This window comes from Brassica rapa, chromosome A03 (assembly GCF_000309985.2).
Source record: "Brassica rapa cultivar Chiifu-401-42 chromosome A03, CAAS_Brap_v3.01, whole genome shotgun sequence".
NCBI lineage: Eukaryota > Viridiplantae > Streptophyta > Magnoliopsida > Brassicales > Brassicaceae > Brassica > Brassica rapa.
In genome coordinates this window covers 6,261,094-6,284,160 of record NC_024797.2, presented here as the reverse complement: position 1 = coordinate 6,284,160, position 23,067 = coordinate 6,261,094, and the positions used below count along the sequence as shown (strand labels likewise).

Here is a 23,067-nt window from a genome sequence, read left to right as displayed (position 1 = left end):
CTAAACTAAATTTTTTAATGCATAAAACAACATATATGAAAACAGTTTTGTATTTAATTTATTATAATCATGATCCGTAATATAAATCGCTAATTTTTTTTAATAATTTTTTTAATATTTATTAATTTTATATAATAAATAACTGTATATTAAAAGTTTAAGATAAGTTAAATTTTTATACATGTATTATATAGTTTACTAATATTAATCCATTGTTGGCCAACAATGTTTCCTCTGAACCCATTGTTCCCTCCTCTTATCAAGGATGGTTGTTCACGCATCAGCGGAGATACACCATCACACACAACACTCCAGTTCCCTATGATTCCTGGTTCTCCGGTGCTGAGCCACCTGAGGATTGGTCGTCTACTCCACCACCCCCTCCTCCTCCTTTGAACGCTTCTCCTCCAAACAACATCGCTCCAGCTTCTAACGGCGCTGTTAAAATGGATTTTTCTCCGTTGCCGGATGCAGCTAAAAATGGATACTTCCTGCTTACAAGTCTTGTTCGGAGTATGGATCAATGAAACGTGTGTGGTGAGATATTTCACAATAGTATGGACCATAACGTGTTTGATATTTCACAAGTATGGACCATGGAATTTGTATGTGTGTGATATTTCACAATAGTATGGACTATGGCAAGATTGTTGCTCCAAAATAAGTTGTTGTGATGTGTTGTTGTTTTTTTTTTTAAATCAAAGAGTTGTAGATATTTGCTAGTTATGTAACTTCATCTGTTTATTTTGTGCAAACTTCTCTTTTAGGGGTTATAGTTATATGTTCCTTTTATAACGGATCTAAATAAATAGATATTTCTTATGAAATTAAAATAATATAATATTTCATTTTATTCTATACGATATAGAAGATTGAATGGAAATATAAGATTCTCTATCTATAACACATTTTTATTTCTTTTGTTATTTTCATACTCACCATCTAGATATGACTTGTGAGAAAAGGTCCATTGAGGCGGATCTAGCAAATGTTACAACGTGTAGCATACCATATATTGAATAACTTTTTTTTTTGGATCTCAGTGACAGTCTTGAATCTTTATTTTCAGTTTATAATCTCTCTTGCTACATGGACCAATGTTTGGTAAGAGAACTCTAGACCAAAGATTCACTTTCTCCTCCAAAAGATTTATTGCTAACCAAAACCAAGGGATCTTTAAATGCTTATTTTCGGAGTGCATATCACACAAACTATTATAATTAATTAATTGGATTTATTCAAGATTATGTGTACTGATTAGGTACACATTATGCTGATGAACTTTAATCCGTGATAATGTTTGTAGACCACGTAAATCAGCTGCAATTTGGGTCTCACGTCTAATTCTAAGCTTAGAGAAAGCATAACGTTGATGAGTCTATCGTGCCTAGACCTTTCTAAGGACATTATAGAACTTAAATGAACGATAGAAACAGAACAAGCCATCAAGAGTACGTGAATCGTGATGTTGATTGAATAAAATGAAAGATTGACTCTCTTTAGTTAACTAGTACACACTTGACTTTACTTTCGTTTTTTTTATAAACACACTGACTTGACTAGTACACATTTGAAATCCGGATACATATGTCCAAAGATTTTGTTTTAAAGTTGTACAGCTAGCTGCTAAAGTGCTAAAGCGGTTTGTTAAATGCCACGTGATATTAAAATTGTCTATTGCATTTGGTACATGTTTTAATATGTGGTCTCGTGCGTCTTTGTTCGTTTTGATTGTGAAAGTTGACTGTTTTTTTTTTTAGAAAAAAGAGGGGAAAGGTAGCTGAATAATTAAACGTTGAAATAATTTTGGATCATCAAAACTAATCATCAATCATCATCAGTTTTTTTGTTAGAGTTACATAAACATACAACCAAATCAGACGTTGAATTAGTTTCTTTTGGTGAAGGATGCAATAAGATTAGAGTTTCTTGAGGAATATATTGGTTCTCGTTTTCTTAAATCTTGATTTTTTTTGGATCTCAGTGACAGTTTTGAATCTTTATTTTCAGTTTATAATCTCTCTTACATGGACCAACGTTTGATAAGATAACTCTAGACCAAAGATTCACTTTCTCCTCCAAAAGAGTTATTGCTAACCATAATCTTTGTATTCGTGTTTTAGTACATACAATACAAAATGATACTATTTAAACTATTATACTTTATTGGATCTGTTCAAGAATGAGCACGAATGAGTAATAACGTTTGTACACCACGTATATCAGCTGCAATTTGGGTCTCACGTCTAGTTATAAACCTAAAATGAAAAAGTTGATGAGTCTTGTGCCTAAAATCTTTGTAAGGATGACAATATTGAATCTAAATGAAAAAATAGAAACAGAAAAAGACATTAAGAGTAGGTGTACGTGATGTTGATTGAAGAATATGCAAGATTGATTCTCTTTAGTTAATTAGTACACACTTGACTTCGCTTTTGTTTTTTAATGAACACACACGTAACTAGTAAAAATTTCCAAAGATTTGGTTTTGGATTTATACAGCTAGTTGCTAAGTGCTAACACGGTTTGTTAATGCCACATGATATTTAAATCGTCCATTGTGTCTGGTGCATGTTTTAATATGTGGTCTCGTGCATCTTTGTCTCGTCTTGATTGTGAAAGTTGACTGTTTAAAAAAAAAGAGCTGAACGTTAGTTGAATAATTAAACACTGATTGTTTATAGATAATCACATATGTGAGTCTAACATCAATATATGTGGCCTTCTATATGTATCTTACGGTCAGACCAAACTAATGTGGATGAATTGTATGGCATATTTGATTTTTCTTATAAAAATTCCACTATTGTACAATTTTTGGCATACTATAACTTTTTAAAACAGCTTAGGTATTTAGTTTAGTTATATATAATATATATATGATCAAGTTGCCAAGTAATATTGGGTTCAGATTTAAGCTTATTACAGCCATGCTAATCTAACATGTAAGCGTGACTATAATATTTAAGTACATATATAATATTAGAGAATATGCTAGCTGTTGAATGATATAGGTTTGCAACAATTGCTTACAATATATGGAATGATATACTATCACTGTGGGATCTCAACACTGATATATGCAAAAATGTGTTCTAACTCTTTTTATCCTTCCTCTCTTCAAAGCTGTTTTGTGTATGAAATAATAATTTATGATGTGGGTTGAGCATTCAACGGGAACAAAACATTCAAATGTCACAACAGAGTTACAGGGTGCTGCTAAGCGAAGTGGTTCATTAGAGCATGTTTATTGGTGCAATCCCTTAGTGGGTGCTTAGTGAATTTTTAAATATTAAAATTGTGATGGGGTCAAAAAGAAAAGAACCAAACTATGAGGACTGGATGTGCAAAATAGCCAAAAGTAGCCATTGATGTCTCACGAGTCTTTCGAATGCGACGGCGAACTTGATTCCAACGATGAGCAGCACGACGGAGCTGAACTGACGATGTCGAAACTGAGGTGGAGGAGAGCTGACGACGCCGATGGGTCTGTGCAGTGGAGGAGAGCTGAGACGTTGGGGATTGATGATTGGAGCATCGGAGAGGGGAGAAACAACCAACCATGGTCTCCAATCTCGAGATGCAGAGCGGCTTCATGGCGTCGAGGAGTCGTCGAGGTGTCGAGGACTCCCTGTTTCGCCACCGAGAGAAGAAAAAGAAAAAAGACGAAAGACGACACTGCTCCTCCAGCCAACCTGATTGTGCCACGTATCCGCTAAGCAACGTGCCTTCGAGACCCAAATTAGGCGACGTCCTTTGTTTAATTGTCTATTTTCCTTTTATTAGCTCTATATGATGGTGCAGGTGCCTGTTAAGGTTCGTGTACCAATTATCAAGTTTGTCAAGAAGAAAAGCAGTATTTCATTTGATATGAGGTAATTATTTTTTTGTTTACATACTAGCTTTCCTTTCAGAACCGGTCTGCTTTGAACATTTGATGCTTTTTTCCCTTCTGTCTGCTATCTCTCACTCTTCTTTGCCATGATCGAACCCATAAAGTGGAGCATTGCCCACAAGTCAAATGAGCAACACGATCAGGCGATTGTGTTTGATGTTTAGGATGCTTTTTCTTCAAGCCTACACTGATGCCCATAAACTATGTTGAGGAAAACATAGGAAAGCAGAGATTCGACTATTGTTGTAATTATTATAATTGAAAAAGCGAAGATTGAACTATCTGAGGGTGTGGAAAAGGAAATGATAAGACTAAAGTCTCTGAATCAATTACATTATGTACATCGAAAATACACAATAGTTAATTGGGTTCAATCCAACTAAAACTCTATAAGCTTTGCTTTAGATAATCTCATTGCCGGATTTGAAATTTTTTTAATTCTTATGATATTTATTCTTAATTAGGTTTTCGAATGGTCACTACATATATTTCACATATACTAACAGTTTTGACCACTCAAATGGCAACAAAATACTTGTTAACAAAAGTCAACAATGTCAAGAGCGACCTATACTAGACATCAAGGACACACACACACACACACAAAAAAACAGCAAGAGAATACAAAAGAAACTGCTAGCATTTTAAATTTCATGATAAGTACTCAAGACTATGGAGATTTCTGTTAATTATTCTTTACTTTCTTAAATAATTTATATTTTTGGTCTGTATAATTTGATGATACACAATCCTTCAGAGACTTGGATCAGTTGTTTGGTGTTGCAACTTGGAAGGTGGAGCCTACAAAAACTTTCTCTACAGCTTCTGTAAACATGGATAGATTTCTTTTGGCTGAGACAGAGAGAGAGGAGAGAGAGATTCTGGTTCAGGATCTTGTTCATGTTCATCATCTGAGGAAACAAACAACAAGAATATATATATTTTACGCTGTAATAAACTGCTCGTCTTTGTATAAACTAAAGTTTTCATGTCGATGAGAAACTTCACAATGATTTCAAAGTTCGAATATGCAATCAAATTAGGAGAAATCTTCACAAATATATGACAAACTTGTGAGGTCTATAAAGAACATTATTGAAGTGCATGTCTCACGTGAAAAATGCAAGATTTGATGTTTGAATGATTTTGAAAAGGGAAGTTTACTAAAATGACACACATTAATTGTGTTATTACTATAAACTCATATTTATTGAAAATTATTAGAATGTTTTTTGGTCGAAATTGTCCTTGTCCATAGTTATAACTTATAACAAAAAAAATATTATTACCAAAGTACCCTTAACATTTGATCGACAGCAGATTTATTTTCAAAAGGATATATCTGTCGAATAATAAGTATGTTTATAAAATCTGTATAGAAAAAAGATCTACCGTTAAAGTGGTGTCAGACTTTCTTAGAAACGTTAGATTTTTTTTCACGACAGAGTTAATTGTCCGATTTGAATAGAAAACATATTTAAAGAAAAAATGTCTATCGAATGAGGTAGCAGATTTGTTATAAATGATAAATTTTTATGGTCAGGTTATTTTCTTATGTACAAATTTATTTTCTTATGTACAATATATTTTCTTACGACAGAGTTATATATCCGACTTAAAATTGTTGGTAGACTTTTTAAATTTATGTTATTAGCAGATTTATCAAGGGAAATCTGGATTTATATAAACCAAACTTAATTTAGTGTTCAGTTTCGACCCGGTTTACGTTAATAAATATCTCTTTATACACAGCGAACAGAAGATATCGACTTGGTAAATATTTAACAAACCTGAATCGTTTTGTTGTTGCTAGTCGAAGTTTTTCAAATAACAACTTGGAGAAACCAATGAATAAGAGGAAGATGAGTTTGTGTTTTTCTTGAATAAGAGGAAGAAGATATGTTGTTAAAAAAAATAAGAAGAAGAAGATAATGTGATACGTTGATGATCGATGAACATAATTAGGTTAAGTTGTATTTTTTTTCTCTTTACTTTCATAATAGATAATTACTCTTTATTAATTAATTACCGAGTAAAAATATATGATTCCCTTATTTACAGACAAGCATGAAAGAAATATTCCTTAAACAAATAAACTTTCAAAAATAACCAGAAAAATTTTTATTTGCATAAGTGGAGTATTGAACCCGGGTGTGTAATAACAATCAGGGAAGCGTCTCAACCACTGCACCACTGATTCTTAACGTAATATAAGGCCGAACAAATATTGATAAATCGTAGGACCGGACGTCAATGCTTCTGCCGCTTCCCTTCAGAGCCGCTACTGGCTGCCGAAACCACAATTTAGACGGTTCAGCTTATATATATAATTTCTGAAAAACCCATTGAAACTGATGGAATTGTATAGCTACATCGGGAACAAGCCAGCAAAGTACACCAGTCTAATCACTACTAATCAGTAATCACAGTTTTATTCAAATTATATAATATCTTTAAGTTTAAAAATGAGCAGCTTAAAGAATTCAAACTAAAAGCGGTGTAGAATTAAAGTGCAGGACGGTGCAATTGCGGTTCATGCGGAATTAAAATACGGTACGGGACAACTGCGGTTTTTAGTAAAAAGCGGTGTGAAATATTGTTTGATTGGTGACAATACATATTTGTGAATAGTTATTTAATAAATAAAATAATAATGGTATAGAGTATAAAATATATTAAACTAATATAAATAATAATAAATATATTTTAAAATAAAAATGTCTTAAATTGAAATGTGTTTGATAAGTGTGGTTTTGATAAAATAAACGATACAGAATAATGTCTGATTGATGAAAAAATATTTTTCAGTTTTGCTAGATAAATATTAATAATATGAAGAAAAAAATTTGGTTTCGATTCTTGGGTTCTAGAAATATAAGATTTGTTCGGGTAACTGGTATAAATTTTTTGATTCAGTTTAGTTCTCCGATTCCGGACAAATATACACATGACTATATGTTCATATATTTAATAAAAAAATTTGGGTATTTTTTTTTTATTATTTACCTTTTAATTATTTTGAATAACTATATAACTGAAATATTATCATGTATGATTTTATCAAAAGTTTAAGTATTTTTATTTAATAACGGTAATTAATAGTTGATTATTTGTAAAATTTAAACACACAAAAAATTGAATTAAAAACTCAAATATATATATATATATATGATAGAATTTTGTTTATATTCTGCATATAGATTTAAAACACATATACTAGAATACATAATATTTATATATATTTAACATATGTGTCACGCACACTTAGCAAACATATAGGTAAATATATTAATTAAAAAAGTTATCTAATTATTTAATGTGCAAAGGCGTTTTTTCATTGAACCGCATGGTTTTGTCTGATAAACCCAAGTTGAAGTACGTTTTTCATGCTGAAAAAAAAGTACGTTTTTCATTTTTCTGTGTATTTTGGATGATTCGAAATCTGTGTGTGGATTTGTATTTTTTTAAGAAAAAAAAAACGTTTTGATGCACATAAATTGTGATGGGATTGGTAAATGCATAGTGTTTTTTTTGTAATTCCTCTTTGAAATCAGCGTTTTTAAGTCACCAATCACTGCATAAATATGAGGGAAAAGAACCCATAGTCTTTGCTCAAAAAAAAAAAAAAAAAAAAAAAAGAACCCATAGTCAAGGATAGTCAAAGGATTTGGTCACTATAATATAAATCTTTGTTCAGAAGTAAATAACTCATCCACACGTCCTATCCAAAATATCAATGTCTTTAATTTTTGTTACCAAAACTAGTCTCTTTTGTTAAAGAATGAAAGCAAGAAGTAGCCTGTCGCCAATTTTCGTTTTCCATTTTTGCAAAACTCATATACTTTAGTGTATTTACATTTTTTTCCTCTATTTACATTTATCTAAAGAAGATTCCTTTTGTCAACATTCACATTTATCTAAAACACTCTGAAGTAGCTAAATCATTAGTATTTGTTATTTTAATTGGATGAGACACGACAACAAATAATATAATATAAGACTGACATAATTTAATATAAGACAGACACTGTATATATATATGTGAGACAACTCACAAGATTAAGGAAGAATACCCGGCCTTGCCAGCCAGTCTATCCAGCAATCTACTGAATTGTCCATCTTTGGTAGGTTCTGGGGCAGGCCGCCATGATATACGAACTCGATCCAAAAATCATTTAGCTAGAATCGCTCCGACACACTGGGACGTTAAAATGAATCACCACTTACTTTGCAGGTCTGTATCACAGTGTCAGACACAATTAATGCGATCACTCCAAAATGGTCTTTCGTGTTTGATTCACATTTCTTTATTCTGTTGTCTTTCTTTTTCATTCAAGTCGCTACTTTTTATCGGTTTATTATTTTGTTCAGAGTATCGTCGTTTTGCATTATTCAACTATTAGTTACTTTCTTTTGTGTTTGATTCACATTTATTTATTCTGTTGCTGATCGTTTTCATTCTAATCGCTATTCTTAATAATTTGTTCATCTGATCAGTGTCGTTGTCTGCATTCTTGTACTATTATTTTTTTGTTATTATGTCATTCAACTCTTTGCATGATTTATTTATATGAGTTCAGTTGAAGTTTATTATCATGGATAGGGTTTATCAACATTCAGATTTTTTATTTCATATAATGGAAATATGTTTTGCAATAACATAAGCTTTATATTAAAAAATACAATCGCATAAATTTTAAATTAAAATCGCACATTTAAAAAATGTATTCTAAGCATATGAACATAGTAAGATACTAGTTGAAAAGGTGAAACAGAAACGACTGTTTCAAAAAAAAACAGGAAAAACAGAAACTACTTTTTCAAATTCAAAATCAAACTTAGAGCTTAGAAAAACATGAATCCAAAAAAATAAAGATATAAGAAATAGGTAAATAAACAAAATTCAGAATACACAATCAAGAATCTAGTTTATTTAATATGTTTAGTATATTATAGATAGGGTTTATCTTTCTTTCTTTTTGAACAACACGATAGGGTTTATCTACATTCGGATTTTGACCCGTTGGAGCTCCATTATTGAATAAAAAATCGACCTTTGATTTTTGTATATAAAAATCTGATCCGACTTTTATTTGTTAGTCAAGTGAAAACTCATATATCATGCATTGAAGAAACCAATATTAAGCGTATTTAAGAATCAGTTTAGAATGTATATATTTTTAGCGTATTTACATTTTTTTTAAACATTATTTGATACCAAGAACAAACTATATAGTATCAATTCTAATTTGCAAAAGCTGATCCCAAGAATAACTTCCTCACTGATTCCCACGAGTTTTTTTGGACAGCACAAGACACCAAGCAACTCTCTGGCCTGCTCAGTCTGAGGGAACAATTAATTTAATCACTCCAAATCCATACTCATAACAAAAAAAGTTAGTATGCGTTTATAGATTATATATGTACTAAATTATTTGTCCAGATAATTATAAATTATGGATTATTAAAAACCAACCAGTACCCATAAACTGAGATAAGTAAACACCAATTAGTACGCAATCTTTTCAAACAAATTATCCTTATTCATACACATTATAGCGAACTATTATTGATCTTCCTTTTTGGGGCAAGAAAACAAGTGGGTGGAAATCATATATAGAACTACAAGATAATCAAAGATGAATAGGCATAAGAGCTAAAAAGAATAGATATAATAAATTATTTTGAAGTATATAGAACAAAAGTCAAGTTTTGAAATTATATTGCATTTAAAAGGTTTTAGATCAAGTTACCAATAGAAAATGCAGTGTGCATATTCTCTAACAAGATTTAAACACACAAATTATTAATGAGGTGTCACATTCTTTCAAACACACAAATCATTAGTGTCTTCTAGAACCGAAATGGCCAAAGACGCTTTCTTATTGTATACACAAAAATGCAAAGCAATCATTATTGATCTTAATATATAGAAAATTAAGGAAAGCAAAACTTTTTAAACATAAACATACTTACGAAAGCCTATTATCGGTAGATAAATATCACAATGATCGAAATACACCGTATGATATCTTACTCGAGGACACTAACTACATGTATACACACATGTACAAGTGTAGTCTTTATAGAACAACAAAACAAAGTCAAACAATGAACGATAAATCAAAAAGGTTTCTTCTGTATTACCACATTTAAATATTTTTAGTTTTATGTCACGAATACAAACCAACCTATCTCGTCATGGTAAAGAAAAAGAAAATAAATTTAGTTGCAGTCCTTATTTATAAAAGTAAAGTAAAATATTTTCATGTATTTCAGTATGTTTGTTACATATAAAAATAACTGCACTGCTACAGATTAATCAAGAACCAGCCAACAACCCTTAGATAGCCCTTTTAAAAAAAACAATGGTTATATCGATATTGAAGACTCTTAAAATAAAAATTTGCATAAATGGCTTCGATCGTAACACATAATCATAGGGTTAAGATAGATAAATCTATCTAATCATTAGCTTGGTAGGAACAAAAAAAAAAATTATTTGGAAACGTGATTGACCCGGTCCATCTTCTGCTTCAGCTGCTGCCACCCTGTGTTAGAATCTTCATAAATACATAATGTTTCACAAAAGAAAAGTATTTATTTAATGGAGTAGTTCACAAAGGAAAGTATATTTATTTAATAGAACAAAGAAAAGAAAAGGGACCTTTTGAAGAGATTCCTTAGTGTTTTTTTTTTTGAACTGAGATTCCTTAGTGTTATTTCTGTGTTATTCCAACACATCACTTGTTTATCAGTTTCTTTATTTCTCAAGGTTTATTCTATGAAGCTTAGAAAAGTCATAATGTAAGCAATTTATATCGTCAGAACTTTTTTTTTTTTTTTGAGAAAGGGTTTTATATCGTTAGAACTTGGAACTGCTTGGATTTGGAATATTGTTTTTCCAACAATAAAGTATTGATAAAACGTCGGAGAAGTATAATTTACTAAGTTAGTTAATTCTGTTTTTTGGCAGAAAACTTATAATTTGATTTTTTTTTATGAAGTTTTTGTTTTTTTTTTTTGATCAAATATGAAGCGTTAGTTAATTCTGTTTTTATGAAGCTTTTGTATGGTGTGATTTGTGGAGTGTGAGGAAAGAACACAACGCGTAGATGTTTATATATTTGAGGGGACCCATCCTGTTATCTCCACTTGGATGCTGTGATTGGATGTGTCTGTTAGTGTTAGACACGTGGCGTTTCAGGATCCTCCTGTCGGATAGGAAGACTTTGACCTTGAACAAGAAAACCTTTTTATCTATACTAGTATTAAAAGAAAAAAAGAACAAGAAAACCTTTTTATCTATACTAGTATTAAAAGAAAAAAAGTTTTAAAAAACCTACTTAAACAAGATTTTTTTTGTAAAAAAACTTACTTAAACAAGACTGTTGGACTTATTCCTTTTTAATCTAATTTGTTATAACTAACCAAATATATAAATATCCTTTATTATAGGCTATAGAAACATAATTTGTGGGACCCTAAAATTAAATCGATTACTACTTTTTTTTATTTCTTAATTGATCATTATTCTTAACGCTAATAGTTATGTTAGAGGTCCGACTAGATACACGTATGAACCAGAAGAAGCAAAATACATATGTTAACCTTATTACGAATCAACTTTGCAAAAATCTTCTTTTTTCATAGAAATATTGTATATTACTAAAACTGGTAAGCCAACATTCATTTACACCTTCGGTTATAGAACTTAAACCGGCCATAACATAACAAAAGAATGCCTAACCCAAATTTACCACAAAAAACAGTCGAACTCTGAAACCTGACCAAACATATCGGACAAGACTAAACAACATTTATTTAATTAATGGAATATATATATATATATATATAAATTACATTAATTAAATAAATATATAATTAAATATATATATATGAAAGAAATAACTCATAACAAACAAACCTTCTTCTTGATGCGTAATTCAAAAATTAACAAATTTACTTTATATGACAAAATCAAATAAGTTATTCAATTTTATGTACTATTACAAAGTATTGGAGAAGTTTAATTAATTTTTCAAAAATATTATAAAATTTTTTCGGTTTTTTTTTCGGATCAACCGGTGTCGGTTCACGGGTTAATAGCAGATTTTTGAGTTTTATCGAATTTTTAATTAATAGGTTTTCACTAAATCTGAATTTTGTGGAAATTATATCATTTGGTAGAAATATAATTATACATGAAGAATATAAGCCAATTCTGATTTTATATGGCCAGTGAACTTACCGGTTTGACTGTAGGTTCAGATCGGATACAAAAACATTTCTTATATCTTGATTAGTTAATATTTGTTACAATCCGATCATAATAATTAATGACCGGATATAAAAACATTACTTAGTTAATATTTGTAAGAATTTAATTTGCATTTTAAAATTTTAGGTATCCATTTAGTTTCGTTTGGTTTCAAATATTCGGTTCAAGAGATATATGATATTTTTGGTTATTTATGAAATTCATTTCAATTATAGTTTCTTTTTTATTTAAGTTTGGTACGGTGAATCCGAATAAATGTGTCAGAAGCTATATATTATTTTATATAGAAGTGTATTAAAAGTTATTTAATTTCATAAACAAATCCGCGTTTAGAAAGCGCGGATCAAAATCTAGTTTTTTAGAGGAGAAGAATTTTAAAATAACCATGCACTCAATAGATAGTACTATTATTATACGGACCATGTACTCATGATAATATACGAATAACTAATTTGATTTTTTTTGACTTATAAGCTTTCGTATGTTGTGATTTGAGAGGAAAGAAAATTACGCGTAGATGTTTATATATTCTAAGGCCCCACTCCACTTGGATGCTGTGATTGGGTGTGTCTGTGTACACGTGGCGTTTCCGGATTAGTCTTTCTGTTGGATAGGAAGACTTTGGCCATGAACAAGGAAATCATTTTTATTTTTCTAAAAGGAGAAGAATATTTTAAAATAACTATAACTCATTAAGTAAATTAGTACCAACTATACTTTAATAAACTTTTGTTTCTGTGTAAATTATAATACTTCCATAGACTATAATAAAGTGGTAGCAATGATCTAATAACATAATACATAATCTAAAAACATAATTAAAAACTAAAAAAAAAAGTAAAAGTTATTTATTGATTCAACCGATATCGGGTTCCGAGTTTTACTGGGTTTTTGCGGGTTTCTAAATACTGAGTTCTTAACAAAATTCGAACCAAAATTTTTCTGAGTCATCGGATTTATCGGTTCAAACGCGGATCCAGATCGGATTTCAAAAACATTGCTTGTGAGGAAGGAGCAACGTGTAGACGGTTTATATACCGACGTTTATATACCGGTGGAGACCCACGCTGTTACTTCAACGTGGATGATGTGACACATGGCGTCTTAACCCTCCTGCGGATAGGGAGGCTTTGAAGATGTGACACAACCGGGAAACCGTTGTATGTACTACTACGTATTCCATTCCTATTGGAAAAAAATATAAAATTTGGAATTCTAGGGGAAATAATAAGAAAATATTACAGAACACGGTTTATCAAAAGTAAACGTTTGATTAGAAAAAAAAAGATTTTCTTATTATAATATATGACAACTAAAGTTTCATGTATTTTGCAATGAAAAAAAAAGGGAATTTCTACATGTATTTTGTAAAGTCCACGTGGATGCTGTAATATTGCTTTGCACCATTTATTAATTCAAAATTTTAGAAACGATTTTACTTTGTGTATAATGAATCCAAATGTCTTCACATAAGCCAATAAATGAGGAAATATTATGTTAATTGTCACACAACTTTAAATACAAGTTCTATATGCAAAATGAGATTGATAATAATAATCTTATTATAATATACAAACATGTGTATTATTATAATACAAAAAAAAAAATACAAACATGAATATTATTATAATAAAATTTTGGAATTTCAGTTAGTACAAATGTCTCCTTCCCATTAATTAACTAAGATCTCTGTTTCATCTTCTCCAAGTTTTCTTTCCAGAGAAAAAGAGCTAAAAAGAATAGATATATAATAAATTACTTAAAAGTGTATAGAACAAAAGTCAAGTTTTTTAAAGGGCAAATCTTCAAAATAGCACCTTTCTAAGTTTATATCACAAAAATAGTACTCAAAAATTAAAATGACCAAAATAGCATTTTATCTTTTGAAAAATTTAAATTTTTTTATTTTTCAAAATTTGAAATCTTATCCCCAAAACCTCATTTCTCAACTCTAAACCCTAAAACCTAAACTCTAAACCCTAAACCCTAAATTCTAAACCCTAAACCCACCCCTTGAATGCTATTTTTGTGACTTTTGGCATTGAGTGCTAGTTTGGGAACAAAAACTTGATTTAGTGCTATTTTGGTCTTTTTCTCTTTTTTAAATTATATTGCATTTAAAAGGTTTTAGATCAAGTTACCAATAGAAAATGCAGTACACATATTCTCTAACAAGATTTAAAACACAAATCATTAATAAGAGAATATGTGTACATTAGTATCGGTAGATAAATGTCACAATGATCGAAATACACCGGATGATATCTTACTCCATTAAAAATTAAAAATTAAACAAATTAAACTAATTCCCCTATACTGACACGGAGAGATAGGACAAAAAAGAGAGAACATTTGCGTTTGCGTTTTGAATGAACATCTTCTCTCCTATTTATTAATCTTCTTTTGTCTTGCTCCGGAAGAAGAGAAAAGCTCCTCTCTTCTTAATTTTCCAGGAAAATGGATACATCGATTCAACTGTTCCATGTTTACTTTCCCTCTTCTTCTTTCATCTCCAGAAAAACCCCAGCAAAAGCGTGTGCTTTTTTCCCGGGAAAAAGAACCAACCCACTGATTCAACCGTTGAAAGTGTCATTTCCTCCTTCTTCTTCAGCTCATTTCCTCTCCATCAAAAACAAGCCTCAACAAAGGAAAGTGATATGTATGAGCGATGATAGGGAGGCGAAGAGAGTGAAAGATGAGCTGAAGACTCTACAGAAAAAAGTTCACAAGGAGATGCGAAAGAGAAACGTTGACGTGGCGGTGAAGTTAATCAAAGACAAAATGGCTGGCTTCGGCGTTACTCTCACTGACGCTGAGGCCAAAAGGATGGCGGGACTGAGTAGCGGAACTTTTGTCGTGGAGGCGTATAATAGATACGTTGAGGCAAAGGAAAAGGCTACGCCCAAGACCCCGCCCAAACTTCTTGTTGGGAAATCGAAGAAGGGTGACAAGAAACAGAAGATTCCGCCTGTGACGACCAAGAAGAAGGAGACCGCCGCCGTTGGAGGGTGGTGGGGGAGACGCCGTTGGATGAACATCGGTGGAGGAGGGTGGTGGAGTAGACGCAGTTGGATGAACGCCGGTGGAGGAGGCAGAGGCGAGCGTGGAGGCGTGAAGAAGTTGACGCCGGTGAGCGTTAAGAAGAATGTGATGAGCGTTAATAAGAAGGCTGGAAGCGGTGGAGATGCCGGTGAGGGTGGAGAAGACGTGAGAGTGGAGAAGGAGGTGAGGCCGGCGACGGAGACGCCGTCGGAGGACAAGCCTTTGAAGGAGGCAGAGAAGAATGTGGTGAGCCTTAAGACGGCTGGAAGCGGTGGAGATGCCGGTGAGGGAGTGGAGAAGGAGGTGAGAGTGGAGAAGGAGGTGAGGCCGCCGGAGGAGGCAGAGGAGAATGTGGTGAGCGTTAATAAGAAGGCTGGAAGCGGTGGAGATGCCGGCGAGGGTGGAGAAGGCAAGGCGTGAGAGTGGAGGCGGCTGCCAGCGTGAAGAAAACGGTTTGTTAAAGTGATTTTTGATGGAGAAAGTCACAAATCTAGAAGTTTAAGTTTCATAGTTTAAGTATTCGAATAAGTTGTTAAATAGGTTATCTCTGTGTTTCTTGAACAGTTAGTAAATTATCTAGTAATTTCAATTTCTCTTTGTGTTTTTGTGTTCTTGAACACTTTGAAAACGTTTCTTGCGTCCCAAGTAATGTAACTCTCGTTTGGAAATGCATTTCGTTTGAGTTATAGATGTTCCCAGAGTTCCGCATGAAACAAAAAGCATTAACTTGCCTCTCAGACAAATATAAGTAATTACTCTTCTCTTATACTGTATATCGACTCTTGTTTTCTCGTGTATTCTAGTAGTTAACCGCAATCGGTTGGTTACTCATGCGTTACCGGTTATCAAACCCCTCTTCATATATTTTATTAGCAGTTTCAGAGAAACATTTTGGCAAACTAAACCACTCCGGAGCAGTTTATATATACAGAGAAGTATAAAAGCCAAGATTAAATTCAATACAACAACAATTCTAACAAAAAAAACAAAGATATCTTCAGGCGTTTTGCTATTATAGAAATTTTCCGGTTAATTACTTCCAAATTATATAAAACTACTAAAAACAATAATAATATTAAAAACAATGATTGATAATACATAATCAGCATGAAAAAAAAAACCTAGTCCCCATAATATTAACTAAAAACTTACAAGTAGCAAACGCAACACAAAATGAGATGTTACAAAACTTGGCCAACTTTAGATAAATAAAATATATAACTAGACCTCAGTTATTTCACTTTAAGGGCTTCAAGCAACTCACTCTATCGAATACAAGCCGCAACCCGCTCTTCCCTTCGGTTTCGTCTCAAGTACTGATCCACAGCCCATTATCTTTCTTTCTCTTCGTTTGTTTTAGATGCATTAATATAAATGTAATTCTTGCTCCGTTTAATATTTAATGCACCAACGCTTAGCCAAAAAAAGAAAAAAAAACTTCCTTCAGATAAAGAAAAACATATTGAACTTGGCCTGTTGGCCTACTTGTTTCATGACGTACGACTTCTTAAGGTTTACAAAACAAAATTCGTGTTTTTAAAAAATGTCAAGTTCAAACGACATGACATGACAAAGGTTAAGAGGAGCTACCCTTTTGGTTAGCTTTTCTTTTTTTTATGAAAAAAAAATCTTATTGCTATTTATTTATAATCTCCGTTGAATTTATTTATTTAGTTTATTAACCTGGTAACAATCATGTTTTTACTCTCCGACAATATGAAAATGAAAGTTCGTGAACCACAACACAACAAACGACATCGAAATTAACCCCGAGATATTCGTTATCCTAAAGTTCAAATACAGGAGCATTTAATTTTCTTCCCCGTAGGCAGGAAGGAGTAACGTCATTTCCGATAAAACAAACAATACTTTCCTAAAAGCAAAAAAATACTGATACTCTCTCTCTCTCTCTCTCTCTCTCTCTCGGCGTCATCAAAAGCTCCAGATCTTTTCACTATCCTCTCTACTGTTCGTTTTCTATTCGTTTGTTGGTTTCTCCAAAAACGAAAATTCCGAGAAAATTCATAACCATTTTACCAAGAAACCTTTTTACTTTCCGAAGCTCAATTTCGCCAAAGAAAGTGGGGGGGGGGGGGGGGGGGGGGGGAGGGAGAGATCTGAGCTCTGATCTTCTTCAAACCTCATTAAATATTATCTGATTCACCTGGTTGGCTTGATGGGTTTTACCAAGAGGACCAGTTTTTCTTTGTTTAATGTTTTGTCTCTGAGTTACACACACATATATAATATATATATATATATATATTTATTATCTTGAAATGTATATAATATATATACATGGTATCTGTAGTTATATATATATATATATATATATATATATATATATATATATATTATCTTGAAATGTGCTTAGTGATTTTCTGTGACAATTCAAATCCTAAAGAATAAGTCTAATAAGAGACATGAAAAAGTCGTTGAGAAGTATTATTAGGAACAGTTGAAATATCTTATTGCTCAATCTATAAGACTGGCTATTTGTCTTAACATGGTATCTGTAGTTCTTATTATTATTATTATCTTCTTTTGTTTATTCCTAAGCTCGATCCTTATTTTTATATCAGGTTATATTTTGGGAAGGTTGCATCACCGTAAACCTAGTGAACTTGGTCCGCATAGTAAGGCCAACACATGTCTACAATGAGTAAAAGGAAGCTTGGCTTCTCACTTGTACAACAGTAAGCAACTTCTCTAGATCATATATTTAATTTGTTTTGTTCAGTAAACGAATGCAATGTCGAACTATTGATTAATGGCCACTAACCTCTATTATTGTCTTCACTCTTCAATGTTTATTTTTTGAAACTCAAGAATTTGATGAGCTTTCATACGAATAATTTAGATGTGCATCCTTGATACACAGGTGAAAACCACATGAACCGTTAGCTGGGATTTGAGAGGAGTTTATGGATTCGGGGCTTTGCTTTTTCAGCTTATAGCTGCCAGAAACCCTCAACAAGGTCTAATGGAATACGTTTGATCCTCTATATCCACATTGTTTCTATGAATAAATTACATATAGGGACAACGTTTTGTTTTGATGGAACATAGGCGGCCATGAATGCAGAGGAGAAGGTTGTGGACTCAAGATTAAATGGGAGATTTGATTTACAAGAGGTGATTGAAGTTACAGCTTTTGCTTATAGATGCATCTCTCGTGCACCCAGGAAACGTCCGAACATGAGGGATGTTGTGGAGGTGTTTTAACACGAGTCTTTAATGTGAGATATTCAAGAAAACGTCAGAATAAGAAGTCTGCCTCCCCTTCTCCACTTCCTCCGACGGTGGAGTCCAGTGGTGAGCAGACTGGAAATAAATTATCAGTTCGGTCGGAAAATCATAGGAGAGATAACTCCATGGACAGTACACTTGAAGAACCGAAATGTGTGTTTAAGATTATAATTATGATAATATTTATTTAGTTATTTTTGGGTGGGTTTTAGGATATACCCTGATGTTATGTAACTGGAATTTGGTTAACAGAACCTTGTCTATATATTTAAGAATAGGAGATAAATATTTTCCTCAACTAAAAGTATATAAGAAATTGACCCGCTTTATTTATTAAGGAAGATTTTTTTATATTAAAGTTAAAAAAAGCATTTTTTTAATATTAAAACAAACATTTAAATCTGTGCGAGACATTAGTTGTTTTCCAAATTATGATTGGATAATAAAATAATGTTTGGCTCAGTCTTTTTCTATATCAGTTTAATAGCTTCCGGAGTGAATGAAGCCACAAGCTGACAAGAGACACCTGTTGATCAGAAGAGCACGGGTATTTCAAAATAGTGGCTAAGCTTGTGTACATAAACAACGATGGCTCAGTTGGTTTAAGTCCTTTTTACTTCGACCAGGCTTTCTAATTTTTATGCCATTTTAGTTCGGGCCTAATGTTCATAATTTTTTCTTGACTTTCTTCACTTAGTTTTGATCAAGCACATTAACAATAATAGTTTAATTTTTTTTCTTTTTTGCCTTTTTAATTATCAAAACTTCTAAAATCTAAATTTAAGTTGACTTTTATTTAAAAAATCTGACAGTTTACATTATTGATATACTTTAATATATTATATTTATTTCTTAAAATTAAAATACGCTAAATCTAAAATTTTAGATTTTAATATATTAAAAAAAAACTTTAAATTTAAATATTAATTTAACTAAGATGAGGATGCACATCACGATATGTTAATATAGTTTTTGAAATAGGTTCAAAGGTTAGTTTACATTTCTTTTTATGTTTAAATTTAAATTTATGTATTTTTGAACATAGTCGATCTTAAATTTTACAAGGCTAAAAACAAAAAAAGATGACGATTTTTTTCTTGAAAAAAATGAAAAATGTATTTTACTAGTTTTGTACTGGGATTCACCCAAACTAAAACCTTTTTTCTTGAATTGATACCACTAGACTAAGGTAGTATTTAACACATTTATAGCCGAAATCTATACTATACTAAAAGGGGGATATAAGCCATGGAGAGGGTGTCCACATAGGATAGAAAAATCAACCAATCAGAGAACCCGAAATTGCCATGTCATCTCATTTTTTCGTAAAAAATAAAAAAACAATGCGAAGGTGAGAATCGAACCCGGATTAGTATGATATATATATAGGACAGTTACCACTAAGCCATTGAAACTTTCTTGGACACATATACAAGAACCACTAAGTATATAATCACAAATTCTTATGTACATTTACAATAATATGAATTCAACTTTCAAGACTCCGATACTTTATTTTGTAAAAAAAAAATAAGTAAGTGACTAAGCTAATATATTCTTAGAAAGTGTGAGAACGTTGACAAGTATGAAAAAGCATAGATTTTTGTTTTCGTGACAAAGTTAAGAATTTTGTAAAAGTAAGTTTAACATATAAATTTTCGTGACAAATATGAAAAAACATAGATTTTTGTAAAATTTTGACAAAACAACTCATAACATACTTCTCTAATGTCTTAATAAAATATTATTTAAGGGTGCAATAATTAAATATATTAATTCAATAAATTTTGTAATTTATAGACAAAACAATAACACAACAAATTTTGAAACATTTGTTTAACCTATCGATTTTTTTCATGAGAATCCAACTAAACAAGATAAAAAAATAATTAGATTTACAAATATTTAATTACCATTTTATTCAATTTTGATTAATTTCAAATTATCATAATGTATCTTTTTGAAGTTACAAATATGAAAAAGCATAGATTTTTGTACAATTTGACAAAACAACTCAAAACATATTTTTCTAATGTCTTAATAAAATATTATTTAAGGATGCAATAATTAAATATATTAATTCAATAAATTTTATAATTTATAGACAAAACAATACCACAACAAATTTTGAAACATTTGTTTAACCAATCGATTTTTTTTCATGAGAATCCAACTAAACAATTAGATTTACAAATATTTAATTACCATTTTTTTCAATTTTGATTCATTTTAAATTGTAATAATGTATCTTTTTGAAGTTACAAAAAAATAATGTTCTTTCTTTATTACACTAGAATTATATATAGATTCTATATACACAAAATAAATATAATATAACAACATAAATTTACTTTCCCCGATTCATATGAAAACTTTTTCAGTTATCCACCAAAGCAAATTAATTAAATCAATGAAATTGTTAAAATACAGCAAATTAATATATAATTTTATTTTAAATTAAATTATTTAAAAAGTGTATTTTTGTTAAAACAAACTAATAAATAAGTAAAACTGATTTGATGGTAATTTTTATGATATATATATATATATCAATTCTGTGAAAGAAATAGAAGCTTAATATGGAAAAAAATCTTAAATACAAAAACCTCTAAAAATTAACAAAAAAACTAATAAATTAAACTATGATATCACTTAAAAGCTTCTTAGACCATATTAATAAAATATTTAAGCGATAATTAGACAAATTTGATTTTTTTTCCAGCAAAAAGTTTATTATTAATTAGCATCAGTTATTTCAAGATGTTTAAGAAATGGTGGACAAAAAAATAGGATGGACATTAATGATATATGAACTATGAATAGTACTTTGTGAAGCAGACTTAGATAACATATATGCACATACATTTTCAGTCCTTTTTGATGCCTAAATTTAATTTCTTCAGAGTAATTATTCCACAAATAGATCGTATGAGATATTGTTTTGATATGTAGATTTTTTTTTTCAATGTTAAGAAGATTGATAACTGTAAAAATGTCTCATTCGTATATGATATGTCTATAACCGAGTCCCCAACATGAGACAAGTTTGTTTAAAAAGTAAATAATTTTATTTTTCTTATATTATATAATAAATATATATTATTTACTGATAATAAAAATATAGTTATTCATCTATCACAAATATCTATGCAAATATGTGAATCAAGTACAACAATCAAACAACATAATGATTTCCACAAAGCAAATTTAAAAAATATATTTATGTTATGTAGTCATATTTTATATTTTTTAAATAATATAATACAATATTATACATTATTTTTTAGAATTGAGAAATACATATAATATCTTATCCGCGCGTAGCGCGGTTAAAAAATCTAGTATGTTCATAAATAAATTAGCTGGAAGCACAAGTTTCTTTGGTTTGATCAAATGACAGCTTTGAATTTTTTCAATATATTGAAATTGTTTTTTCTCGTATTTTCCTTTTAAATGGTTTTGGAGGAATTGTGTTTTTTCTTTTTTTTTTTGATAAAATGAATTGTGTTTTCTACCTGTTTTATTTCCAAGTGTACGCCGTTTTTCCTCCAACATTATTAACCCATCCAAGTTTATGTTCTCACATAAATTCTGGATGATCACAAGAGTATAGAGAGTATACAGAAAGCATGTGATAGACCGCGATGCAGGTAATCATAACCCCTGAAATTCATCCCGGGAAACAAAAAGTCCACTGCGACGGAGAATAATAAACGATCCCAAAAGATAAATGCATCCAATCATGATAAGCCCAAGACAGAAACATAAATTTCATGTTTCGATCATTATATTGATTTTATATTATCATATACGCTTTCTTTTATTGCAGAGATATTTTTTGACTAAACTTTATTGCACAGAGATATTTTCATCAACATTTTTACACATTTCATTTCACAATGTGATTGTCAAATGTGAATGTCAATAGCGAAAAATTGACAGAAATGATTATGTTTTTACATATTATGAAATAATAAATATATATTAAAAAATCAAAAATAAGTAACTTTAAATATATAATTAAATGGTGCAAACATATAAATCAATTTTATTAATCCAAACAATATTTTTTTCTATTTGATAGGATGTATAATTAAATTAAAATAATATTTACATACATGATATATTTTTAATATCAACGTCTATTAAAAAATATTTTCTACTCATATAGTTTTTTTTTTATCATTTCTTTCTTTTATAGTGATAACAAAATTCTCATTATGGGATTAATAGTTTTAGTAATTTATAATTAAAAAAAATTAAATTGTCAATATTTGTTCAAAGCTTTTATCAAAAACATTTGTTCAAAGTAAATTTTGATATTAAAATATTTTTGTATTATAAAAATAAATAAATATATATATATATATCTTTTAATCTCAATAATTAATTAAATTGGATTTTTTACTTATATGATTTTGTAATCATTTTTATTTTGTCAAAAAAATATTTAAATCGTGGATCAAATTTGAATGTGAGACTTTTAATAATTTTAGTAATTTATAGTTATTTTTAAAAATTTAAAATATAGCATATACCGAAAAATCTAAATTTTTATCATATGGTTAATGTGGTTGTTTAATTTATTTTAATAGTTTAA

At 30.4% G+C, this 23,067-nt stretch overlaps 1 protein-coding gene across 2 annotated transcripts; it reads left to right on the top strand.

Annotated features, from left to right (window-relative positions):
• Positions 1 to 23: 23 nt before the first annotated feature.
• Positions 24 to 18,732, top strand: LOC103857064. Of its 2 annotated transcripts, none has more exons than XM_033287229.1 (2): positions 24 to 17,914; positions 18,100 to 18,732. In XM_033287229.1, the coding sequence occupies exon 1, from the start codon at positions 14,634 to 14,636 to the stop codon at positions 15,636 to 15,638; it is 1,005 nt and encodes a 334-aa protein (XP_033143120.1). In that variant the 5' UTR covers positions 24 to 14,633; the 3' UTR covers positions 15,639 to 17,914; positions 18,100 to 18,732. The 2 variants fall into 2 exon arrangements, with proteins under 2 accessions (XP_033143120.1, XP_033143119.1); XM_033287228.1 differs by having other exon boundaries at positions 24 to 18,196; positions 18,288 to 18,732.
• The last annotated feature ends 4,335 nt before the right edge of the window (positions 18,733 to 23,067 follow it).